This window comes from Trichoplusia ni, chromosome 2 (assembly GCF_003590095.1).
Source record: "Trichoplusia ni isolate ovarian cell line Hi5 chromosome 2, tn1, whole genome shotgun sequence".
Classification (NCBI taxonomy): domain Eukaryota; kingdom Metazoa; phylum Arthropoda; class Insecta; order Lepidoptera; family Noctuidae; genus Trichoplusia; species Trichoplusia ni.
Genome location: NC_039479.1, coordinates 14358037 through 14378226, shown reverse-complemented (window position 1 = coordinate 14378226; position 20190 = coordinate 14358037). Strand labels below are relative to the sequence as shown.

The window sequence follows — 20190 nt, the reverse complement described above, 5'->3', positions numbered from 1 at the left end:
TTTTCCCCTCCCCCCCAAAAATGACCCCCATATACAGATTTCATCTGCTCACGTCACACCTCTGTGTTTGGGTCACAGGAATTGATATGTGTACCAAATTTCAACTTAATCGGTTTAATAGATTCGGAGATAATTGACTGTAAGCGTCGGACGGACAGACACACGAGTTATCCTATAAGGGTTCCGTTTTTGTATTCAGACGTACAGAACCCTAAAAAGACCAGCTAATATAATAAATAGCTCCAAATTCAAAAAAAATCTCTTTAAATTCATTTCACGTAAAACTCACAACAAAATAACACACAATATAATCAGTTGAGTGGATGCTTAATAAGAATAACATTGTGTGCTAAAGACTACAAAAAATGTATACGTTTAAAATAATTTAAATATGTTTCCCAAAAGAAAAGATAACAATTATGGTCTACCATTTAGCCACGCACTCGACTGCAAGACCCCAAACCACAATAAGCTTAACCCCTGACCTAAGATGGCTCACGCTTGAAGGCGTCATGACTGGATCTGATTTTGATTATTTAGGCCTGTTTAAGACGGGATCGGGGCAGGGCCTTGAGCCCTTGACCAAGGGTCAGAGAGGAAACCCGACGTAATGTACACGTTCAATAGCTTAATGGATAACGGAGACCGCTGACCGTATAATAACAACGTCAGTTGGGTTGACAAGGGATCGTAGGGACTGGAATTTTAGATTCTAGATAAAAAGCTCACTGTAGCCTAGTGGCCCCAATGAATTAATCCAGATGAAAATTTTAAATTCATATCATCATTATAATATGTCAGATTATGTAGATATGGATTAACTTTTTAAACCTGTTTTTTTGTGTGAAGGATTCTTAGGAGCAGCACTGTACATTACAGTACTGACTGTACATAACAGTGCTGCATCTAAGAATGGCGTAGTAAGTAGATTTAGCCTCTAAGATCTGATATATCTTACAGTTTGGATTCCTTCTTTATGACCTAAAACGTAGATTCTTCTAAAATAGTTTCAACAGGAACAGAAAAATATCATCTGTGAAAATTTCAACTGTCTACCGATACGAAGTTACAGACGGTCCGTGTACGGAACCCTAAAATGTAGGAAGTGATAAGTGCTTCTCCCTGCCTGCATTTTAATTTCATTAACATAAAAGTCCAATGTTTAAGAAGTGGTACTTAGCTACAGAAAGATAACCAAATGAACCGTTCAAGGTGCATGCGGGGATCTAAAATATATAATTTAAACCAGTTGGTACATATTCCTGTATGAAACCACTGTCTTAAAAAATAATATATAACATGTGACAGAAAATGCAAAATTGAACGGCAAATGGACAACCAGCAAAAGAAAAACTACAAAAAGTTTAAAACTGATATATAAATAAAGCAGATAACTCGTAATAAAATTTTAACTATATAAGTAATAAAGTTTATATTGTTCAAAATCATTCAAACAAGTACCTAATCGTGGGATTTTATATTTTTGGGAATTAAATAAATGCCACGGTAAGAATATTAAAACTACCAAAAAGTCGAAAATAAATTAAATTTTCGTATAGCAATACTGAGCTTTGTCAACCAAGAGGCAAAAAGCCTAGTTATCAACTTCTTCCACGAAAAAAACATTAAAATGGTTTGCGTTGCTCTGCGAGTTTGCGTTTCGCTGGAAACCATTCATATTTTTTGTTTCCATAGATTAGTAGACTTTACAATTTTGTAACAAATACTACTAGCGAACAAAGTACAGTTACAAAATCCAGGAATCAGGTGACCTTCTGCAATCCCTGATAGTTGACAACTTGCTTGACGACAGAAGATGTTCATAGAAACCAAGTGTAACCTATAAACATCAACAAGCATTTTTATACTAAAGCGCTGGCGCTCAATTTTTCGAAGATCTCATCAAATCGTAAACCACGGCGTCGAAAAAAACTGAAGATTCTGCCCATCTGGAAGCAGATAACCGATACAAGGTTTGTTTGTTTACATATACAACTAAACATTGACCATAATAAAATGCAACTAACAATAACATCGAAACAGTAAACTGTTAACAATATGTATGTGTTGGAATTGTGAAGAATTATCAGCTTTTTCTCTAAGTGGACTGCCTTGTTATACGAGACGACAATTACACTTGTGTTACGAAACATTTGTTCTAGCCAAGTCCTAAATTATGATGCCAACCTTGCTACTCCTAAAACTAAATGTTTTGCTGTATAATTTCTAAATACTAGAGATTTATGATCAATACAAAACAGGTTTTATAGTTGTAAGTTAATCATTCATTTCTATTTGTGTCACATATTGTTCATGGTCTTATTTATGTGCAGATGCCAGCAGCTAGTTTTGGATCAATATCTCAGCTTCCAGGAACTGGTGACTGTGGTATAAAGGATGTATGGAATCACAATCTACATGAAGAGTTTCAGATAATAAGACAAGTAATTACATTACTTTTTTTGTAACTTACAATATTCAAATAAGAACTAAATTCTAACTTCTCTTGAATGTTTTGCTAGTTAAACATAACCATAAGCTTTCCTTCAATTTAATGTGTTTAAGGTTGTACAAAAATATCACTGGGTTGCAATGGACACAGAGTTTCCTGGAGTTGTAGCTCGCCCTATTGGAGAATTCAGATCAACTGCTGACTACCAGTATCAACTGTTAAGGTGACCTAATAAGTTCTTATCAAAAATTAACAATTTAATGTTTAATTAAGCTGTTACTAATAGTTTTGTTATTTATTGACACATTGATTAAGATTTCTAATCATTGAATGTAATATTTACAAATATAAAACAAAAATGATTTAAATTCTTAATATAACTTTGGAATCTTACAGATGTAATGTTGATCTCTTAAGAATAATTCAGTTGGGCCTCACATTTATGGATGAAAATGGTAAAACTCCACCTGGCTACACAACATGGCAATTCAACTTCAAATTCAATTTACAGTGAGTATACAAGATCACATCAAAATTAATTTAAACACATCAATCTTAACAAACCTGCTAACATATTTATTTAATTCCAGGGAAGATATGTATGCACAAGATTCAATAGATTTACTGCAAAATTCTGGTTTACAATTCAGAAAACATGAAGAGGATGGCATTGAACCTCTTGAATTTGCAGAATTGTTGATGTCGTCTGGTATGTTTGATGCTACTTTAACGAATGTTTAAATGGAAATAAAGATAGAATACTATGTATTGTAATATATGGGTTAATAAATATCCTTATATCTTATTTATGTTACAGGTCTTGTCCTTATGGATAACATTAAATGGCTCAGTTTTCATTCTGGTTATGATTTTGGCTACCTTCTTAAGTTGCTCACAGACCAAAACTTACCACAAGATGAAAATGATTTTTTTGAGAGCTTAAGATTATACTTTCCTACAGTGTATGATGTAAAGGTGAGTTTCTTTCGTCTATTGGTTACTTTAAAACTTTTGTTTTTATTAAACCATCCCAATGTTTTTTTTCTTTATTCTTTCATACATTTATATTATTTAAGCATGCATTATATTTTATTTTCGTGGTCTCTTTATTTCAGTACTTAATGAAGTTATGCAAAAACTTAAAGGGTGGCCTTCAGGAGGTGGCTGATCAGTTAGAGTTGCGCCGGGTTGGACCCCAGCACCAAGCTGGCTCTGATTCACATCTCACCGGAATGGCCTTCTTCAAAATAAAAGAGGTAATTATAATTTTTACATAGAATATTACTAAAATGCTTTTATTCAAAATGCATTAATTCTAAACCACTGGTTCTAGTAAGATGATTTTTGAAAGCATGAAATAATTTATTATTTGTTGACAGATATTCTTTGATGACAACATCGAAAGTTCAAGCGGACATTTATATGGATTGGGTGCACCTTTCTCAGTAAATGTCAACAATTTCCAAGACAATGGAGAAAACGGAAACTCCTCTTGATCTTTAGAGAATGGGCATGTTATAAGCCTAACACCACAACCTCAAGTGTTTCATATCTCAGAGTGAAGATAATGTTTCACCGTGTAGTGTGTTACAATTATGTGTGACAATTGGACATTATTTAAGTGACCATCTCCACCTCCTCTGTGAATAAACCTGCATCAAGTGTTCTATTTGAAATATACAAATTAATTTATGTAATTTACAACCAGTAATTAGATCATAAATATTATGTAGACAAATTCCTTACATCCATATTTTATAATTATACAATTTAGGTTGATATTACAATACATAATGTCAAATATTTCTTTGCTTAGATATATTAATATTTTATATAAATTATAGCTTTAAGACTATTATTTCCTCTAAGGTTTTATCGATTTATTTTATATCCTATTCTATTTATCTTAAGATTTCGTATTTTTTTGTAATTTTAAATATAATTAATTTTAAAATTTTTAAGTGTAGGTTTTATTTCAAAAACTACATACATCATGGATCAAAGACCCTTGCTCTGATAATATTAAAATTAGGTAAATAGTTGCTAAAAATAGACATCTTTATTAATAAGCCAGTTTGCTGAATAAACTTTAAATAAGTAACAATTGCTTCATGCATTTTACTCAAAATTACCTATAAATTTTAAGAACGAGACAGATCTACATCTATGTTTGTACAACTGAGACCAATACTGTTCCATTCTACGTAAAGTAATAACCAAAGTAGGCTATGAAGTAGTATATTTATTATTGTAGAATTAACCAACTTCAAAATGAGAAGGTTCTCAATTCAGACTATTTTAAATATAGTTTTAGCATCACACGGACTATAAAAGACCCCATAATTTCATACTGGGCATTCAAAAGTTCAGATGTAACTATAGTATGGGTACTTAATTTTAAAATATTTACTATATTTTTAAGTGCGAGTCAGACTTGGTTGACGGTTCCCGTACAATTGGCTAAAGAAACACATAAATGGAACATACAATTGGTCACCAAATAAATTTATGACCGCACCAACTGTTGCTATGTCTAGGTTTTTATTTTAACTATTATTGTTTATACATATATACGCAACAGAAGTAAATCATTTGGGAAAATTAAAAAAAAAACTATTGCCTGCCTTTACAGACAGACAGTCAGTTTGCCGACAGAGATGGCGTAGGTTAGGCTGAGTACAGGACTCCAAGAAGGACTACTCTGTGCAATAATTCATGACGCTGATGCATTATTATATATTTAAGAAACGCTATAGCTTTTGATTAAAGACTCCGGTTGGCTCTGAAACTATTTATTGGTGCATAATCTATGTCTGAAACTACTCGGGTGAAAATAACCGATAATACAAATAATTAACCAACACATAATTTATTTCGCACCAATATATAATTTAAATAAGATGAGATCAAAATAGATGCATAGATAATACAAACAAAAGGTGTCGCGCTCCGATCCGCGGGTTTTTAAGTTCTGTGAGACAAGACTAGCCCAGTTTGTCTTTGGTATCCGGCACAGAGCAGACATAAAAGGAGCACTTCAAATATTCATTACATTTGTAAAAGTTTACGTACTTGGCATTTATATTGATAGGTACGAGACGTTCAAATAAATTCCGACGTACAAATGCCTGCAGCTAGTTTTGGATCTATATTAGCAAGTACCGTAAAAGATGACTGTTCTATTAAAAATGTTTGGAATCACAATCTTCATGAAGAGTTCCATGTTATTCGACAGGTAAATGTTTAGTTAAATTTTTCTATTCTTGATGATATTACACTAATTAGTTGATTCGAAAAAGTTGTAGTTTTGTTGATATTCTTATGTCCTAATACTCTCGTTTTTTTATTCATCTGTAAAGTATTAAGACATATATCATTAATATGGTTGCAGATAGTCCAGAAATTTCACTGGGTGGCCATGGACACGGAGTTCCCCGGAGTTGTAGCAAGACCAATTGGTGAATTCAGGTCTACAGCTGACTACCAGTATCAGCTCTTGAGGTAACTGTATACACAAAAGAAACATAAATAAAGCATCAATAAATAAGTTATAATTATTGTTTGTTCACTTTTATTTTTTTTACATTACTCTTACAAGAATCATCTTTCCAGATGTAATGTAGATCTATTAAGGATTATACAGTTAGGTCTTACATTTATGGATGAAAATGGTAAAACTCCACCAGGCTGTACAACTTGGCAATTTAATTTTAAGTTCAATTTGCAGTAAGTATTTATATAATGGTTTTAGTTTGTTCATGATTTCAATATTTATTGATAAGCTAATTTCTTTTCATATGTCTCTTAGAGAAGATATGTATGCACAAGATTCAATTGACCTGCTGCAAAATTCTGGACTTCAATTCAGAGAGCATGAAGAGCATGGAATAGAACCTCTAGAGTTTGCTGAACTGCTTATGTCTTCAGGTAATGAAAATTAAATCAATAAGACAAAAACTTCTACAATTTTACTATATGCAAAACCACTGGTACGAGATCCAAGCTTACTAACATTGTTCCTAAATATTGCACCTTGTCAATTCCAGGTATTGTACTCATAGACAACATCAATTGGTTGAGTTTCCATTCTGGTTATGACTTTGGATACTTATTAAAAATCCTCACAGATCAGAATCTGCCACAAGAAGAAAATGACTTCTTTGAAAGCCTAAGATTGTATTTTCCAACAGTTTATGATGTAAAAGTAAGTAGAATATAAATAGTATTATGAATAGAATTATGGTCATCCACTATCCTATTGTTTATTATTTTCAGTACTTGATGAAACTTTGTAAGAACTTGAAAGGTGGATTGCAAGAGGTAGCTGACCAATTGGAACTGCGTCGAGTTGGACCACAGCACCAAGCCGGATCAGATTCACATTTAACGGGAATGGCATTTTTTAAAATTAAGGAGGTATGTCTGCCTTTCTATTAATTGGAAAATCAATTTGTTTTGCTGAATATCAGGTTGAGGTTAAATTAAAGTGCTTCCTGCCCCTCTTCATTTCAACAAATATCTCTTAAAAAATAAGGCAAGACAACAGACCCATTTTAATACAAACAGGTCATACAGTTTTGTTCAAATTCTATTTGTATTTTCAGATATTCTTTGATGGTAATATTGAAAGCACTAGTGGACATCTATATGGATTGGGAGCGCCATTTGCCAGCAATGTTAACAACTTTCAAGACAATATGGAAAATGGGAATTCACCTTGATGAGGAAAACATGTGTGTAGCACTGTAACAGAACTGCACACTACCAAGTTATTGTCTCAATTCATGGAGAGATTAAAGCAAAACATTGTATGTTTGTACCTGATTATGTGCAAAAATAGAAAATAGTAATTGTTCTGTGATATTGTGTGTGGCACCTATACACTGGTAAGGCTCGTAAAATATTCCTTACTGTGTTCTTTTGGAATAACTATCTTCTCAGTATTTTTGCCTTACCATATGAATGTCCATTACTTTTGGAAGCAGAAGCCAGATTGGTGATATTCTAACTTTATTATGTTGGACCTAAAATGTTTGTTTGGTTTACTCTCTCCATTTTCGAACTATCACGCCGCCGGTACCCGCAGACCAAAATATCAGATCTCCAACTTATTCATTAGATTACTAAGACCACGATCTGTTCATATATTTTTATAAAATTAATAAAAAATCGGAAGTTTATGATCTAAGTTTAGATTTAAAGTACTTGTACTAATAGTTTGTTAGTAAAAGGAATATACTTGTACAGTTTACTTATTTTGGAATCTCATCATACTAGACATTCTCTTTGACATTACTCTAAAAATAGTAAATGTAATGAGAGTAAAAGCAATAAAAATAATGTCGCCATAATTAGCTTATAAAGCAAGTAAGACATGTTTAGTGTAGTTATCTAGTACTGCATTTAGTGAATATTTTTAATATAACAAAGGAGTAAGTAATAAATAAGAATTGTTTTAAACTTATAAAAACTATGTGATAATTTAAAACAAACGTTCTTGGATTCATATTATTATTATTTGATTTTATGTTATAGTTTGCTGATGTCTGAGCAGGATATTTCAGTTCAAAGACATTTAGCCCTGGCTAGTCAAAGACACCAAACTAGTATATGAAATTTTCGTACAATAAAGAAATTGATAAATAGTGTATTTCTTTTATTTAAACACCTTCGCCTTCGTAGCAAGGTTCCCGAAAGATTATTGGGTTGGATTGATATGAATGTATGAGCATAATTTTTGGCTAGTATCGATATTTCAAAGAACTAAATATCTTAAAAAAAGTAGATTGAAACACCTCGATTTTGACGACAGCAAGCATGCTGATGAATATAAAAGTTAGATTTTTTTAATCCACTAAATATAAATATTACACTTGAAATGGACGCAAAAATGACGACGTAGAGTTGTGTCAGAACAGATCTTCTAAGATATTCATTAAAATAAAATTATATAAAGTGCAACTTGCAAAACTTGCTATTTCCAACGAGTAACGTATTTATTTAGATAAGGATAAACACATTTGCTGCATGCATAGCTGCTCTGCTCCGTAAAGCGAGATGGTATTTATGTCCTACAGCCTTTCTCAATAAAATATGGGGCATCTAATACAAAAAGATTCTTTCAAATCGGTAATTTTCAAAATCAAATTGGTCTGTTTGGCCATATGACCAGGATTGTCCTGGCTGGTTAAACTAATTAAAACCTTACCACTAAAATTACAATGCATGTGCTGTACATGAAAAAATGAAATATAGTGTAACTTTTACTTGCCCCTAAATCGAGAAAGCTTTTTCTGGTAATTATAGACTGATAATTAAAAATACAAATTAAATAATCATGCCTTCAGGTTTATTTACCATTGCAATGCTCATAAACGTTACATAAGAAATGATGATCAACTAGCGTAGAAAACCGTGTTAGGTTTATTTCTTCTTCTTCTTGTGTTTCTGGGCCGTGTCAGGTGTATTATCTGTGGCTTTACGTTTGCCTGCGTTGGCACCTTTGCCAGTGGCATTACCTCCGGGTGTGTTCGGATTAGCGTTGCCACTCTTCTTCTTCTTCTCAGCGCGTTCTTTTTCTTCCAGTTCTTGATTCTCTCTTTCAATCAGAGTGATAAGGGTGTTGCATCTGAAAATGAAATGATATGCTGATTTTTTTTCTAAATACACACATAGTATAAATAAAACTGTTACAGCCAACTATGTTTAGAAGTTTTAAGAACTACTGCAAACAAAAGTTAATTTTAAGAAGTATATACCAACCTTCGTTGTAATTCGACGGCTGTTCTGGATTTGAGAAACCAATCAAATCTAAATTGAGGTGCAGCATGTACAGACGCGCGAAGCTCTTCATAAACGTTCTCTTTGTCAAAACCCAATTTATGCAACATACATACCAGAAATCTGTAAAATAAAAAACAAAACTAATACATAAAGTTCATTTTCACAACACATTGGCATATTTTACGCTATGGGGCAAAAGATGCAAGAATCTGCATGATCCTTGCATCTTTTTTTTTCAAATTGTCCTGAATACTGGTGTAACAACATTAATCACCTGTCTTCCTCTTCAACGTAATTCTTGCCTTTATTAGTACCGTAAGAAATTCTTAGTTGATGGAATGGCGCTCTATAGCGAGCCATCTTAGCATCTAATGCTTTTTTTATGGACGCTCTTCTCTGTATTTTCGCTTCTCCTCTCTCTATTTGCCCCATTATTCTATCGATATCCTGAAGCTCATGACATCTTTCCCAAAATACTGCTGAGTACTCCATGACCTAAAGAGAGTAATTTTTGATTTTAAATTAAACTAGTATATTATTTTATTAAAAAAAGATATTTTTCATATTAGTATAATAAAATATCTTAATTTACTAAATATCATAAACTTACTTCTTCAGGAGTTTTGCCTTCAACATCTTTAGCAATATTCTCAATATCATCTCTTCCATACTTCTCATTTGCTTTGATAAATTGGTTGAAGTCTCGCTTCGTCCAGTTTGTAAAACCTTAATAATGAATAATTTCAAAACTTTAAAACAGTCACAAGAATGATGAAATTCACCGTAGCAAGCCAATGATAGGTACCAATCTTAGAGCGAACAGTCAGATTAAAGTTATTTTTGTAATGTAAAACTACCTAGCTAAATTCTCCTCAATATTTTAAATATTTTTAGATCAGTAAGGAGTTACATACCTTGTGTTAGCAGTTGCTCTTTTTCTTGTACCTCTTCCTCAGTAAGGGCTTCAGCATCATCTATTTTACGTTGCTCCTCTCTTTGGATCTTGGCTGCATCAGGTCCTAGCTCTGGATTACGCGGCACCTTGTACCTAATGACAATACATTCGAATTAGAAACAAATACGTTACCAAGAAAATCATACGATGTTGTTAGGATGTATGTTTTACCCGAGTGTTTTACGATAATGGTAAATTTCTTGATCCAAAAGCTCGAAAAGACGCGGTGGGAAGAATTGGAAATCTTGCACGATCGGCTGCTTTGGTGGTCGTGGGGCCTAAATGAGAGAAAAGACAATATTATCTATTTGAACAGTAGCATTCAGATTCTAAACTACATAATTAAGCATAAATATATAGAATACGAAACAATACAGAATAAGAAGCAGGAAAAATCAAAAGAAAAAAAAACTAAATACATTGAAAATAATATAATAAATTTATAATTGAAGGCAGAAATGAAAATAAAAACTACAATAATGCCAGTATAAAGAGCTAATTAATTTACATAGTACGATTACATGAATTAGATGAGATAGCCAATAACCACCACCAGAAGTAGACTGCTTCGCTGGACTCCGCATTTAGCTCTTTACACTTATTTACCTGTACCTTAGGCGCCTTCGGTTCGGAAACACGGAGTGCCTCCCGGAAGTAAGCATCCACTGCATAGTTAGCTTTACGCTCGCGTTTTGGAGGTTCTATCCAATTACCAATGGGTAGAACCTTCTGCTTCTCTCTGTAATCCTCCCCTGAACACAAACATCAATTATAGTATGTAATTTCATGAATAAGTATTTTATTTATTTAAGTATTGAATGAAAACCTTCAAATTGGTAGACTGAGTCTGTAGTTGCGCCAGGGGTGTCCATCGAAAACGCTCGCAATGATGACTCTCCGAGGCTCTCCAGCTTTTGCTTCAATTCTTCAGTCTATAAAAGGTATAATAATGTTAGTAAATTATTTTATAGTAAGAGAACTAATATGACAACTATATCATTATAGTTTTTTTCTTACCTTGACCTCTCCTTTAGCCAGAATAACATCAATATCTTCTTCCGTGATTTCCGAATCTTTCGACGAGAACACATGGTTGGCGCCATGTCTTATCATATTGAGCATTTCGTCTTTGTTGAGCTGGCTCTTGGTATCTACCAGGCGACCAGACTGTATCACAAGTTTGTCCAACCTTAGCTTTACTTCAGCTCGCTCGACGATCTTTTCTTCAACCGTGTTTTCTGTGATAAGACGGAAAACTCGTACCTGTATAAAAAGTATGTAATTACTTAGCAATTTAAATATTCAAAGTTATTTAAAATATTAGGTTTTATGATCAGAAGTAAGGGATTTTCTTTTTTGTTTGTATTGTTCGACAGCTTACTTGTTTCTTCTGGCCAATACGATGTGCTCTGTCCATAGCCTGCAAGTCCATTTGTGGATTCCAATCAGAGTCGTATATGATGACGACATCAGCGGAAGTCAAGTTAATTCCGAGACCTCCGGCGCGTGTCGACAACATGAACACGAATTTCTCACTTCCCTCTGCATTGTACTCTTCTATTTGCCTATTTCTGTCTTCATGAGGTGTTTGACCGTCCAGCCGACAGTACTAAAAACAAACATAGACATTCTAATAAATTGCACTTGACTTCAGTCATTGAGTTACATATAATAATATCTGAACTCATTAGTGATGGAAGATGTTTAAACTACTGATTAATTTAAGAGGTGTTGTGGAGCAACATGGGGGAGGTCTAGGTCCAGCAGTGGACCTCGATAGGCTGAATTGATTGATTGGTTTGATAGGTATGTACCTTATACTGCCGCCATAAACAATAATCCTCTAAGATGTCCAGCATCCTTGTCATCTGTGAGAAGATCAACACTCTTGAATCCTGTTCCCGTAATTTAGGCAATAGTTTGTCAAGGATTGCTAGTTTGCCACAATTGTAGACCAAGTGTTCGTCAGTGGTGTACGGCGGGCCAGGTTCCGCACCGTCGAATAGGTATGGGTGATTACAACACTTTCGCAGCTGCATAAGAATATTTTGCAGTCGCATCTTCTCCACCTTACCAGCACCATTGACTGAAATCAGTATAATGAATGAATGTACCATTGATATTGCAAGACTTTTTGCCTTAGTAAAAAGTGAATTTTGTATAATGGTTGTGCAGTTTGTTTTTTCAATAGAATATGCAAAATAAATGCATTTGCTCTACATACCTACATCTATGTCTTTCATCAAAACTTTTGTGTACCATTCCCTTTGCATTTTGCTCAAACCAACATAGACTTTGACTTCCTTTTTCGGTTTTAGCTTCCTTTCTACTTCAGACTTCAGACGTCGAAGCAAAAATGGCCGTAACACAGCGTGCAGTCGTGATACCAACTGGTTATCTCCAAGAGCTGCATTAGTATTGAACCAAGAGTCAAAATCCTAAGGAAATAATATATTATTGTAAATTACTTTTTAATAATAATAAAAATTAATAAATTTAAATAATGTCTATAAAATTTGTGTAGTATTTACAACTTACATCAGAACTGTTAAATACATCAGGTAGAAGGAAATTAAGTAAAGCCCACAGTTCATGAAGATTATTCTGCAATGGGGTACCAGTCAGTAGCAACCTGTTCATACTCTTAAACTCTCTCAACAACTCTGACAGTTTTGATTTTTCATTCTTGATGCGATGGGCTTCGTCAATCACCATGTATCTCCAGGTAAACTTTTTGAAAACTGATCTCTCTCGTATAATCATTTCGTAAGATGTGATGCAGACATCCCAGTTACCAGGCATGAGAGTTTCCCTGATAAATGTATTCTGTAGAGAAACAAGGAATACAATGTTTTTAAACCATACATGAATATCATCTTTAAATATACTTTTATAACAATGTTATTTCATGGGTTTTTCAAAGTTGAACATAAATTTTACCCTAGTTTCCTGGTCACCGATAAGACAAACAGCCTTTAGAGAGGGACACCATTTCTTGAATTCATTCATCCAATTTGTGAGGGTTGATTTTGGCACTATTACAATGTGTGGTCCAGGTACATTCCTTAACAAAAAAAAAAACAAATTTATTATTATTTAATACTTTTAGTATGAGTTATTTTGTTATGTTATTTTTTGTTTTTAAATTAAATATTTTTTTTATCCAAAAAATGATATGTAGTTGCAGTGGGTTATAAGAAAAGTAATCTTAAACAACAATCAATAGATATAAACTTACTTGAAATGTTTCATGTATCCAAGCAAAGAAATGGTCTGCAATGTTTTGCCAAGACCCATTTCATCAGCTAGAATACCATTTATACCATTTTCATAGAGTGAAATCATCCAGTTCAGACCTCTGACTTGATAATCACGCATCTCTCCATTTTTCACGTAATGTGGAGAAGCTTCAAAGCGAAATATAGACTTTTGTTTAGTGTTTGTTTCTGCAAGGAGTTCTTCATCTTCCTCCTGTTCAGTCTTACGGTGTCGATGGCTATAAAAATATTAATACATATTGGTTTGAATACATGGACTTTCCAGTATAAATTATATATTTTATTGATGTGAAAGTTGTAAAACAATAATTAAAATTTGTCCTTAAATTTAAGTTTTTTCTTATTTTACATAAATAAATAAAATAAGCTAACATTAAATGATATATCGTGAACATAGAGCCCACAAGCACATGTTTACATTTTCATACGATTCAAATACAAGGTGAAGGTTAGTTTTATTGTTACTTACTCGCCAGCTGATCCTCCTCCCGAATCGATGTCTTTTATCTTCTTCGGTCTTCCTGCTTTTGGTTTAGGTGGACTACTACCAGATTTGGGCGTGTTTGACATAAAATGTGAGAAAATTTCAGTTTGTTTCAATAGAAACTCAAATCTCTTAGAACGATCAGTTTCAATTTTGCTTTCGAAATCTCCTTCCTTACCGCGCGACGATGTTGTGTCGCTTGAAGATTCATTCTGTTTAAACAAACAAAATAAAATAATTGATTTGTATAGTTACAAAACAAAGACACTACTGCATACAAATAATACTTACTGAATTTTCCCCAACATCTGCAACTTCCATCGGTTCTTCAGCCTGAGACATGATGACACGGATAGAATGAAGAGATGTTCACAATAAGCTCACTTACAATTAATAACTATCATTCCATTTAAATAGCTGATAAAACAGATATTAATAAACTTCAATTTTCTCTCGAAATCTATTGACGACAATTACCGGGCGCGAAAACGATCCACCCGTTATGTACGCTTCTGCGGTGCTGATGCGTTACCATAGAGTAAAATAAAATGATTGCTTTTGCTTTGCTTCCCTTTTTCTGAATAGCGGCAAATAGGGTAGATATGTTTAATGTTGCCAGTACTTAAGTAAATATATCTGATCAGTCCGATCACAAATTCAACCTGTAGGTACTTTTTAAGGTTCTGTACTCAAAGTGAAACGACGAAATTCAATATTGAGGCTCCGCTGCCTGCTCGCCCGTAGCACCCATTATAAGTATTATCTATAGCTATGCTACCACCAGTACAGTTTATCATGATGTACTTCTGTTGGGGCCATAACAAGTAACAATAGATAGAATACCGACTAAAAACGATACGGACATAAAAAGAACTCGCCTGATTAACACTAGATGGGTATCCACAAATTATACTGGTGTAGATAAGTAATTGTCTTATGTAGAAAAAAATATTTATTTATTTAATTTGCACTTTAAGCTACCGCTACAGGTAACTTACCTAATGCGGTAAATCAGCAATCTGTAACGAAGTCGGTGTTGCAGTTTTTTAACCAACTTCTAGAAAAGGAGGTTACTCAATTCGACAGTATATGCCTTTTTTATGACTAGGTCTTTCATTTGACAATCAACTAATACTTCCTAATCGTATTTCACATTTCTCTCGGGGTCAGCTGTTACCTGACCTTGACCTTACAACATTTTCTTTAGTATCAATGGAATAAAGGTACGGAGAATGGGAGGCAGATGATGCCAGGAGTAGGCATTCCTTGCCCATTCGCCCAGAGTCGCACTGAAAATGCTCGAGCGATCCCGTGGCTCTGGCTCAGGCAGTTTAAGGGGCCCAGGGTGTTTTTAGTTGGTGGGAGTCCGACGTATCCCCTCGCCGTGCCCTCGGCGTTGGTTGAAATCATCAGCGTTTCACCTCGGAAAAAAGACATTCCTTGCACTCCTAACCATTACAATTGCAGTCCATTAAAAAAGAACTATGTTGTATATTAATTGAAATAAAAAACTTGGTAATTTTTTGATTTTATATTTCGTTTTTTTACAGATTTTTCTATTAAATCATTTAAAAAATCCGCCTTTTCTGCTGCTGTTTCCAACTTTGAGTATAAGCTCCATGGAACCTGAAGAGATTAAACTGTGTAAAAATACTGTTCACTGTATATTGTATAGCATAATTTTACAATAGTTTCAGAGCAAATTATCAATCATTAACTTTTTAAAAGAAATTTACGTACCAGTATGGCATTATATCCTAATGCCTCGAGTTCTTTAACTTTACTGTTAAACAATCCTGTAGCTGTGTCTGTATTATATATTAAAGCATTTCTTCCCGCAATCACCAGAACAATCCATTGTTTACTATCAGGAGGTTTCCTTAGTATTCCAAAATCTTTAGGTGGAAACATATCTATGACTGGTAAAGGTGATCCATTATGATCATTGCAAATTATTATATCTGTAAAGAAAAGTTTAAATTTAGTTTGTTTGTGCAAATATTATTTTATTTATTTTTGATCTGCATTCTTTTTATTTACCTCCTCTTTGATGATGTGGTAGTAAATGATCTCCAATTACAAACTCCTCACCACCTCGCCTGTCTTTGAGTATTTTCATTACATCTAAAACCATCTTTTCTGTAATGTTGTATTGTTTTTTAAAATCTTCTCGTGGTATATAATCTGTGTATCTCTTTGCCATAATTTTTACTGCTTTCTTATCAAGAAGATTCATTTGTGTATCTTGGCAAAATAGTTCAGCAAAATTATTGAGTGCAAGAACTTCTCTTCCATAATAATAGACTTGTTTTCCATAAGTGTTTTCCAAAAAAATTTCACTTAGTACTTTATTTATTAGATCAGTTGGATAAATGCCTAATATTCCTAAATAGGCAACACAACAGGCAAATGATCTGCCATGTGCATTAATTTCATTTATTCTTTCAGGTTTCCTTAATTCATTAATTACTTTAGTAAAAAAACATTCTTTGGTTTTTGGTTTTAAATTGAATGTACCATAGGATAGAACCAATCTTTCCAAATCTTTAATTCTTGCTTTTTCTATAGATTTATTAACAGTTTCAGCAATAGTAGTTAAACATTCTTCATGCAAGTTTAATGTGGATGTTCCTACTAGAGCCAAATGTACATTGCACATAACTGATAATCTTGGTACCTCATCCTGCAATGTGTCAAGTAGTCTGTGTATTCTGTTGTCTAATGGGATTTTAGTTGAGTATCGGATTATTTTTAATAATGCAGCCAAAGAAACTTCATGTATTTCTTTTGAGTGTTGTATAACTGAGTTAACTATTTTAAGAGCCAAATCTGAATCCCTTATAGGGGTTTTACTCTTAAAAAATCCCATGGACATGATAGCTAATTCCTCTATGGAGAATTGGGTAAACCTGTTGTTCAACTCAATTTCCAAGTTGTGCATATCAAAGGGAGATCTTCTTGAAATCCCAATGAAGAATAATGTTTGTATAAGTTCCTCTGCTGTTAATTGCTTGGCTTTTGAAGCTAATTTGTTTAGACTTTTTGTGGTGAAATCGCTGTTTCTGCTCACATTCAACATGTAGAATAAAGCTACGTAAGATAACACTTCAGTATGTGACCACTCTTTCATGCGCTTTATGCATTCATCATCTAAAGCAACCCAAACTTCTATAATATTTCGAGTCCTGATGGATTTGGTTTCAGGCCATTTATTTAGAGCATAGAATAGATCTTTTAATTCTTTGTCAGTTGCTAGCTGAATGTGGTCTGTTAAACAGTCTATGTAATTATCAAACATTGTGTTTGAGATGCACAGATTATTTTGAAAACAATATTCACCTAATTTAGGAAATGCTTCAAATATTTCCGTGTGAGATTTCTTCGACCAGTCGCTTTGTACCATTTCTTGAAACTGTTCCTCATTCAGATTGGAATTCGCCGTACAAGTATCTAAACTTATCGTATATCCTTTAGTTTCTAAAATATTATATGCGTATTTATTCTCAAATTCCTGATACATTTTACCACACATATTTGAGCTACAGTAAATATTTCTGCTACATTTTCGTAACCTATTCACTAAATTCGTAGATATAATGCTTTTACTATAATTTGGATATATTAAATTGCGCGTGATTCTCCCAAAAATACTCATTCTTACGACAGTATAATAATATTACTTAAAAGTGGGATTTTTAAACATTTAGCTGATAAGCAAGTTTAAGAAATACGAGATAGAAGTGAACCGAACTCGTTTCAATCTTTCAGGTTGACATTTAAAATTGGAGGTTATGTAATGTTGCCACTCATGGCTCTTGTCAAAGTTTTCATGTACGTACCACAGATGTGAAATATAAACGTATGAGTAAACATTTACATAGTTGACCAACTTACGATTGGATCAGACATTAATTTACATGTAAGTAAATAAAGATTATGTAAGAGCAAATGTTCTCTGAAACTATTATTTATGAATAAAGTACTTAGTGAAGGTTGGTCAGTAGAATTCATCATGTATACATCTGTCTTGAAGACCTGAAGAAGATAAATTGTGGCTAACAGTGCAAGTCAAGTCTCTTTGCCAAAGAAAGAGCCATATTTAATATTTTTTATCTTTTTTGGAGTTTATCTTGCATTCTATTCCCTATAGAGTGATATTTGTAAATATGACTGGGTCTTACCGAACGTATTGTTAATACCTACTCTTTCCTGAAATTCTTACCTAGGTACTTTTTATGCAATTAGTATCTTAAGATGAATCAAAATCATTCGTTCTGATTGATTTCTAATGTGCTATCACCGCACTGGACCCAATGTTCTGATTGCTCCCAACACCCAAAATATCGAGGTTTAAGGTACAAAAGTTTGATCTCTTCTGCTCGTCCTAATCCAGGCACAGGTACGGGTCTTACTTTATCTTCAGTCTCCCTTTGAGATCCCAAATATAAATACTTATCAGTCCATTTGTACCGATTTACCTGTTTAACATAAAATGGAGTCGTATGTTTTAGGTATTGGTGAGTAGAAAAATCAATAGGCAAAATTTAATTACCCGATTGCTATGTTTAACGAAATGCAATTCAACACAATCCTGAGGTCGTTGTTGTTTCTTTCTAGGACTCTTTAAATAAGTAGTAATACAAAAAGGCCACTTTTTGTGTGAGCTATTTAACTCTTTGATATGTATGCACCACACTTTGAAAAATATCTGAAATGAAGATGAGATAATATCAACTTGTTATGAGAATAAGGAAGTAGTCGATCGGCGGGGATCAGAATTTAACTTTTTTGAAATTTATTGCGTTGAGTATGTAGGAAATCTGTATTTCTAAACTATTGAAAGTGGATATTTATCTATTATTATCTAACTCTGGTTTACTCACTCACTCACCTTCTTTTTAGGCATTTCCCTTAATTCGAAATACCTAAACTTTTTGTTGGCAAACCCGACTTTTAGTGACTGCTTTTTACTTCTTTTAAAGACAGACAGCTTGATAGATTCCAGTGGATACAAAGATAATATTTCTATAATACTAGACTCCCGGCACAATGGAATGCCATCACTTGTTGTAGTGTTTCTCCCAGTAAGATCTTGCTCCGAGGCAATAATAAAAGCTTTTGAGGTTAAACCTAAAATTTGCATTTTAAAATTAGGTATAAAGTAGATATTTTTTGCTATTTGTCTACATACTCTATGGATACGCTTACGGGTAGGTATGCAACGAGTCAGCAAATATAATGCAGATTCATTTTTAACAAAATAAGGACTCTGTGCATATTCAATTCAATGCGCCACTGTATGGGACGTGGCGCACCGGCGAGGGTTCGATTCTCGCGTAGGACAAGTGTTTCTGTGTTCCGCGAATACTTGTACTAAGTCTGGGTGCCTTGGTGCATGTGAATTGAATGTTGTTGAAGCCCATCGTGATACAAGGCTTATATATTTCTTAAAAACTACATAAACACGAAAAACACTGTTATAAAACTTTTGGTGAAATTACATTTTAAATCTGATAGTTACTTAATGGTATAGGAAGTTGCACGTACCAAGCTGTACTAACCGCAATATTCTTTTACCGTCCCTCGTCACTTCTGCAAAGGGACTTTCAACTAAAACTGTATCATCTAATTCACTATACTCACTTAGTAATAATTTCTTTATGGAGCCATAAAGCATTTTTAAAATCGCTATCTAAACGTGCCTAAGTAAAAATAATAGAAAATAATTATAAAAATATCTCAAAACGAGTATAAATTTGACAATATAATAACCATTGCAGATAAGAAAACATAAGTCTTTGTTTTTACTCTGTATTAAGAACAAAGACATTATACTCAAGAACATGATCAAACCTTTTTATTCTGTAAAGCCTGTCATTACGTCCCTCCATGTAGCGTTTACAATACATTGGCATAAATTGAAGTGTCCCTAAATCGTATAAAATGTGCTACATTATTAGGTACACCTCTATCTGTATCCATATGTATGAGACATGAGTCTAGCTTTAGCTTTGTGGGTAGTTGTTTGTTTATTGCACTTGCTTACCACAAAGCCAAACGGATGAGCATCCGGTTAAGGATCGACGGACATATAATTTGCTGAATGTAGCTGTACTGTTAGCTACATGTTATTTAATTACCCTGTCTTAAAAAATAATGCTAATAAGTGCTACAACTTGTACTTGTTGAGAAACTACCAGAAACTAAAACTCGCCGAGAAAACAAACTACAAAAAGGT

General features: G+C 33.5%; 5 protein-coding genes across 8 annotated transcripts; 2 read left to right on the top strand and 3 right to left on the bottom strand.

Moving 5' to 3' along the window:
* The first annotated feature begins 1599 nt into the window (after positions 1-1599).
* On the top strand, positions 1600-4560 carry LOC113508331 (CCR4-NOT transcription complex subunit 7-like). The gene is made up of 8 exons (XM_026891300.1): positions 1600-1973; positions 2334-2444; positions 2566-2675; positions 2849-2962; positions 3043-3161; positions 3270-3427; positions 3568-3708; positions 3832-4560. The coding sequence occupies exons 2-8, from the start codon at positions 2334-2336 to the stop codon at positions 3946-3948; spliced, it is 870 nt and encodes a 289-aa protein (XP_026747101.1). The 5' UTR covers positions 1600-1973; the 3' UTR covers positions 3949-4560.
* A 423-nt stretch (positions 4561-4983) lies between these two features.
* Positions 4984-8098, top strand: LOC113508330 (CCR4-NOT transcription complex subunit 7-like). Of its 3 annotated transcripts, none has more exons than XM_026891296.1 (7): positions 4984-5687; positions 5844-5953; positions 6065-6178; positions 6252-6379; positions 6499-6656; positions 6728-6868; positions 7057-8098. In XM_026891296.1, the coding sequence occupies exons 1-7, from the start codon at positions 5577-5579 to the stop codon at positions 7171-7173; spliced, it is 879 nt and encodes a 292-aa protein (XP_026747097.1). In that variant the 5' UTR covers positions 4984-5576; the 3' UTR covers positions 7174-8098. The 3 variants fall into 3 exon arrangements, with proteins under 3 accessions (XP_026747097.1, XP_026747098.1, XP_026747099.1); XM_026891297.1 differs by having other exon boundaries at positions 4990-5687; positions 6261-6379; XM_026891298.1 differs by lacking the exon at positions 6065-6178 and having other exon boundaries at positions 4990-5687; positions 6261-6379.
* Positions 8099-8779: 681 nt separating this feature from the next.
* On the bottom strand, positions 8780-14516 carry LOC113508326 (chromatin-remodeling complex ATPase chain Iswi). 2 transcript variants are annotated; one of them, XM_026891292.1, is made up of 17 exons: positions 14244-14516; positions 13938-14164; positions 13429-13686; positions 13131-13254; positions 12729-13016; positions 12415-12628; positions 12005-12276; positions 11572-11799; positions 11208-11453; positions 11017-11122; positions 10803-10942; positions 10362-10468; positions 10150-10283; positions 9846-9961; positions 9510-9730; positions 9215-9355; positions 8780-9080 (listed from the first exon to the last, which is right to left on the bottom strand). In XM_026891292.1, exons 1-17 carry the CDS (start codon positions 14292-14294, stop codon positions 8876-8878), a joined length of 3078 nt encoding a protein of 1025 aa, XP_026747093.1. In that variant the 5' UTR covers positions 14295-14516; the 3' UTR covers positions 8780-8875. The 2 variants fall into 2 exon arrangements, with proteins under 2 accessions (XP_026747093.1, XP_026747092.1); XM_026891291.1 differs by having other exon boundaries at positions 10797-10942; positions 14244-14515.
* A 486-nt stretch (positions 14517-15002) lies between these two features.
* Positions 15003-17710, bottom strand: LOC113508329 (FAST kinase domain-containing protein 5, mitochondrial). Its single transcript, XM_026891295.1, has 3 exons — positions 15993-17710; positions 15693-15913; positions 15003-15578 (listed from the first exon to the last, which is right to left on the bottom strand). The coding sequence occupies exons 1-3, from the start codon at positions 17605-17607 to the stop codon at positions 15447-15449; spliced, it is 1968 nt and encodes a 655-aa protein (XP_026747096.1). The 5' UTR covers positions 17608-17710; the 3' UTR covers positions 15003-15446.
* Positions 17711-17822: 112 nt separating this feature from the next.
* LOC113508332 lies at positions 17823-20177 on the bottom strand. The gene is made up of 4 exons (XM_026891301.1): positions 19500-20177; positions 18844-19082; positions 18505-18660; positions 17823-18430 (listed from the first exon to the last, which is right to left on the bottom strand). The coding sequence occupies exons 1-4, from the start codon at positions 19627-19629 to the stop codon at positions 18218-18220; spliced, it is 738 nt and encodes a 245-aa protein (XP_026747102.1). The 5' UTR covers positions 19630-20177; the 3' UTR covers positions 17823-18217.
* Positions 20178-20190: the final 13 nt, after the last annotated feature.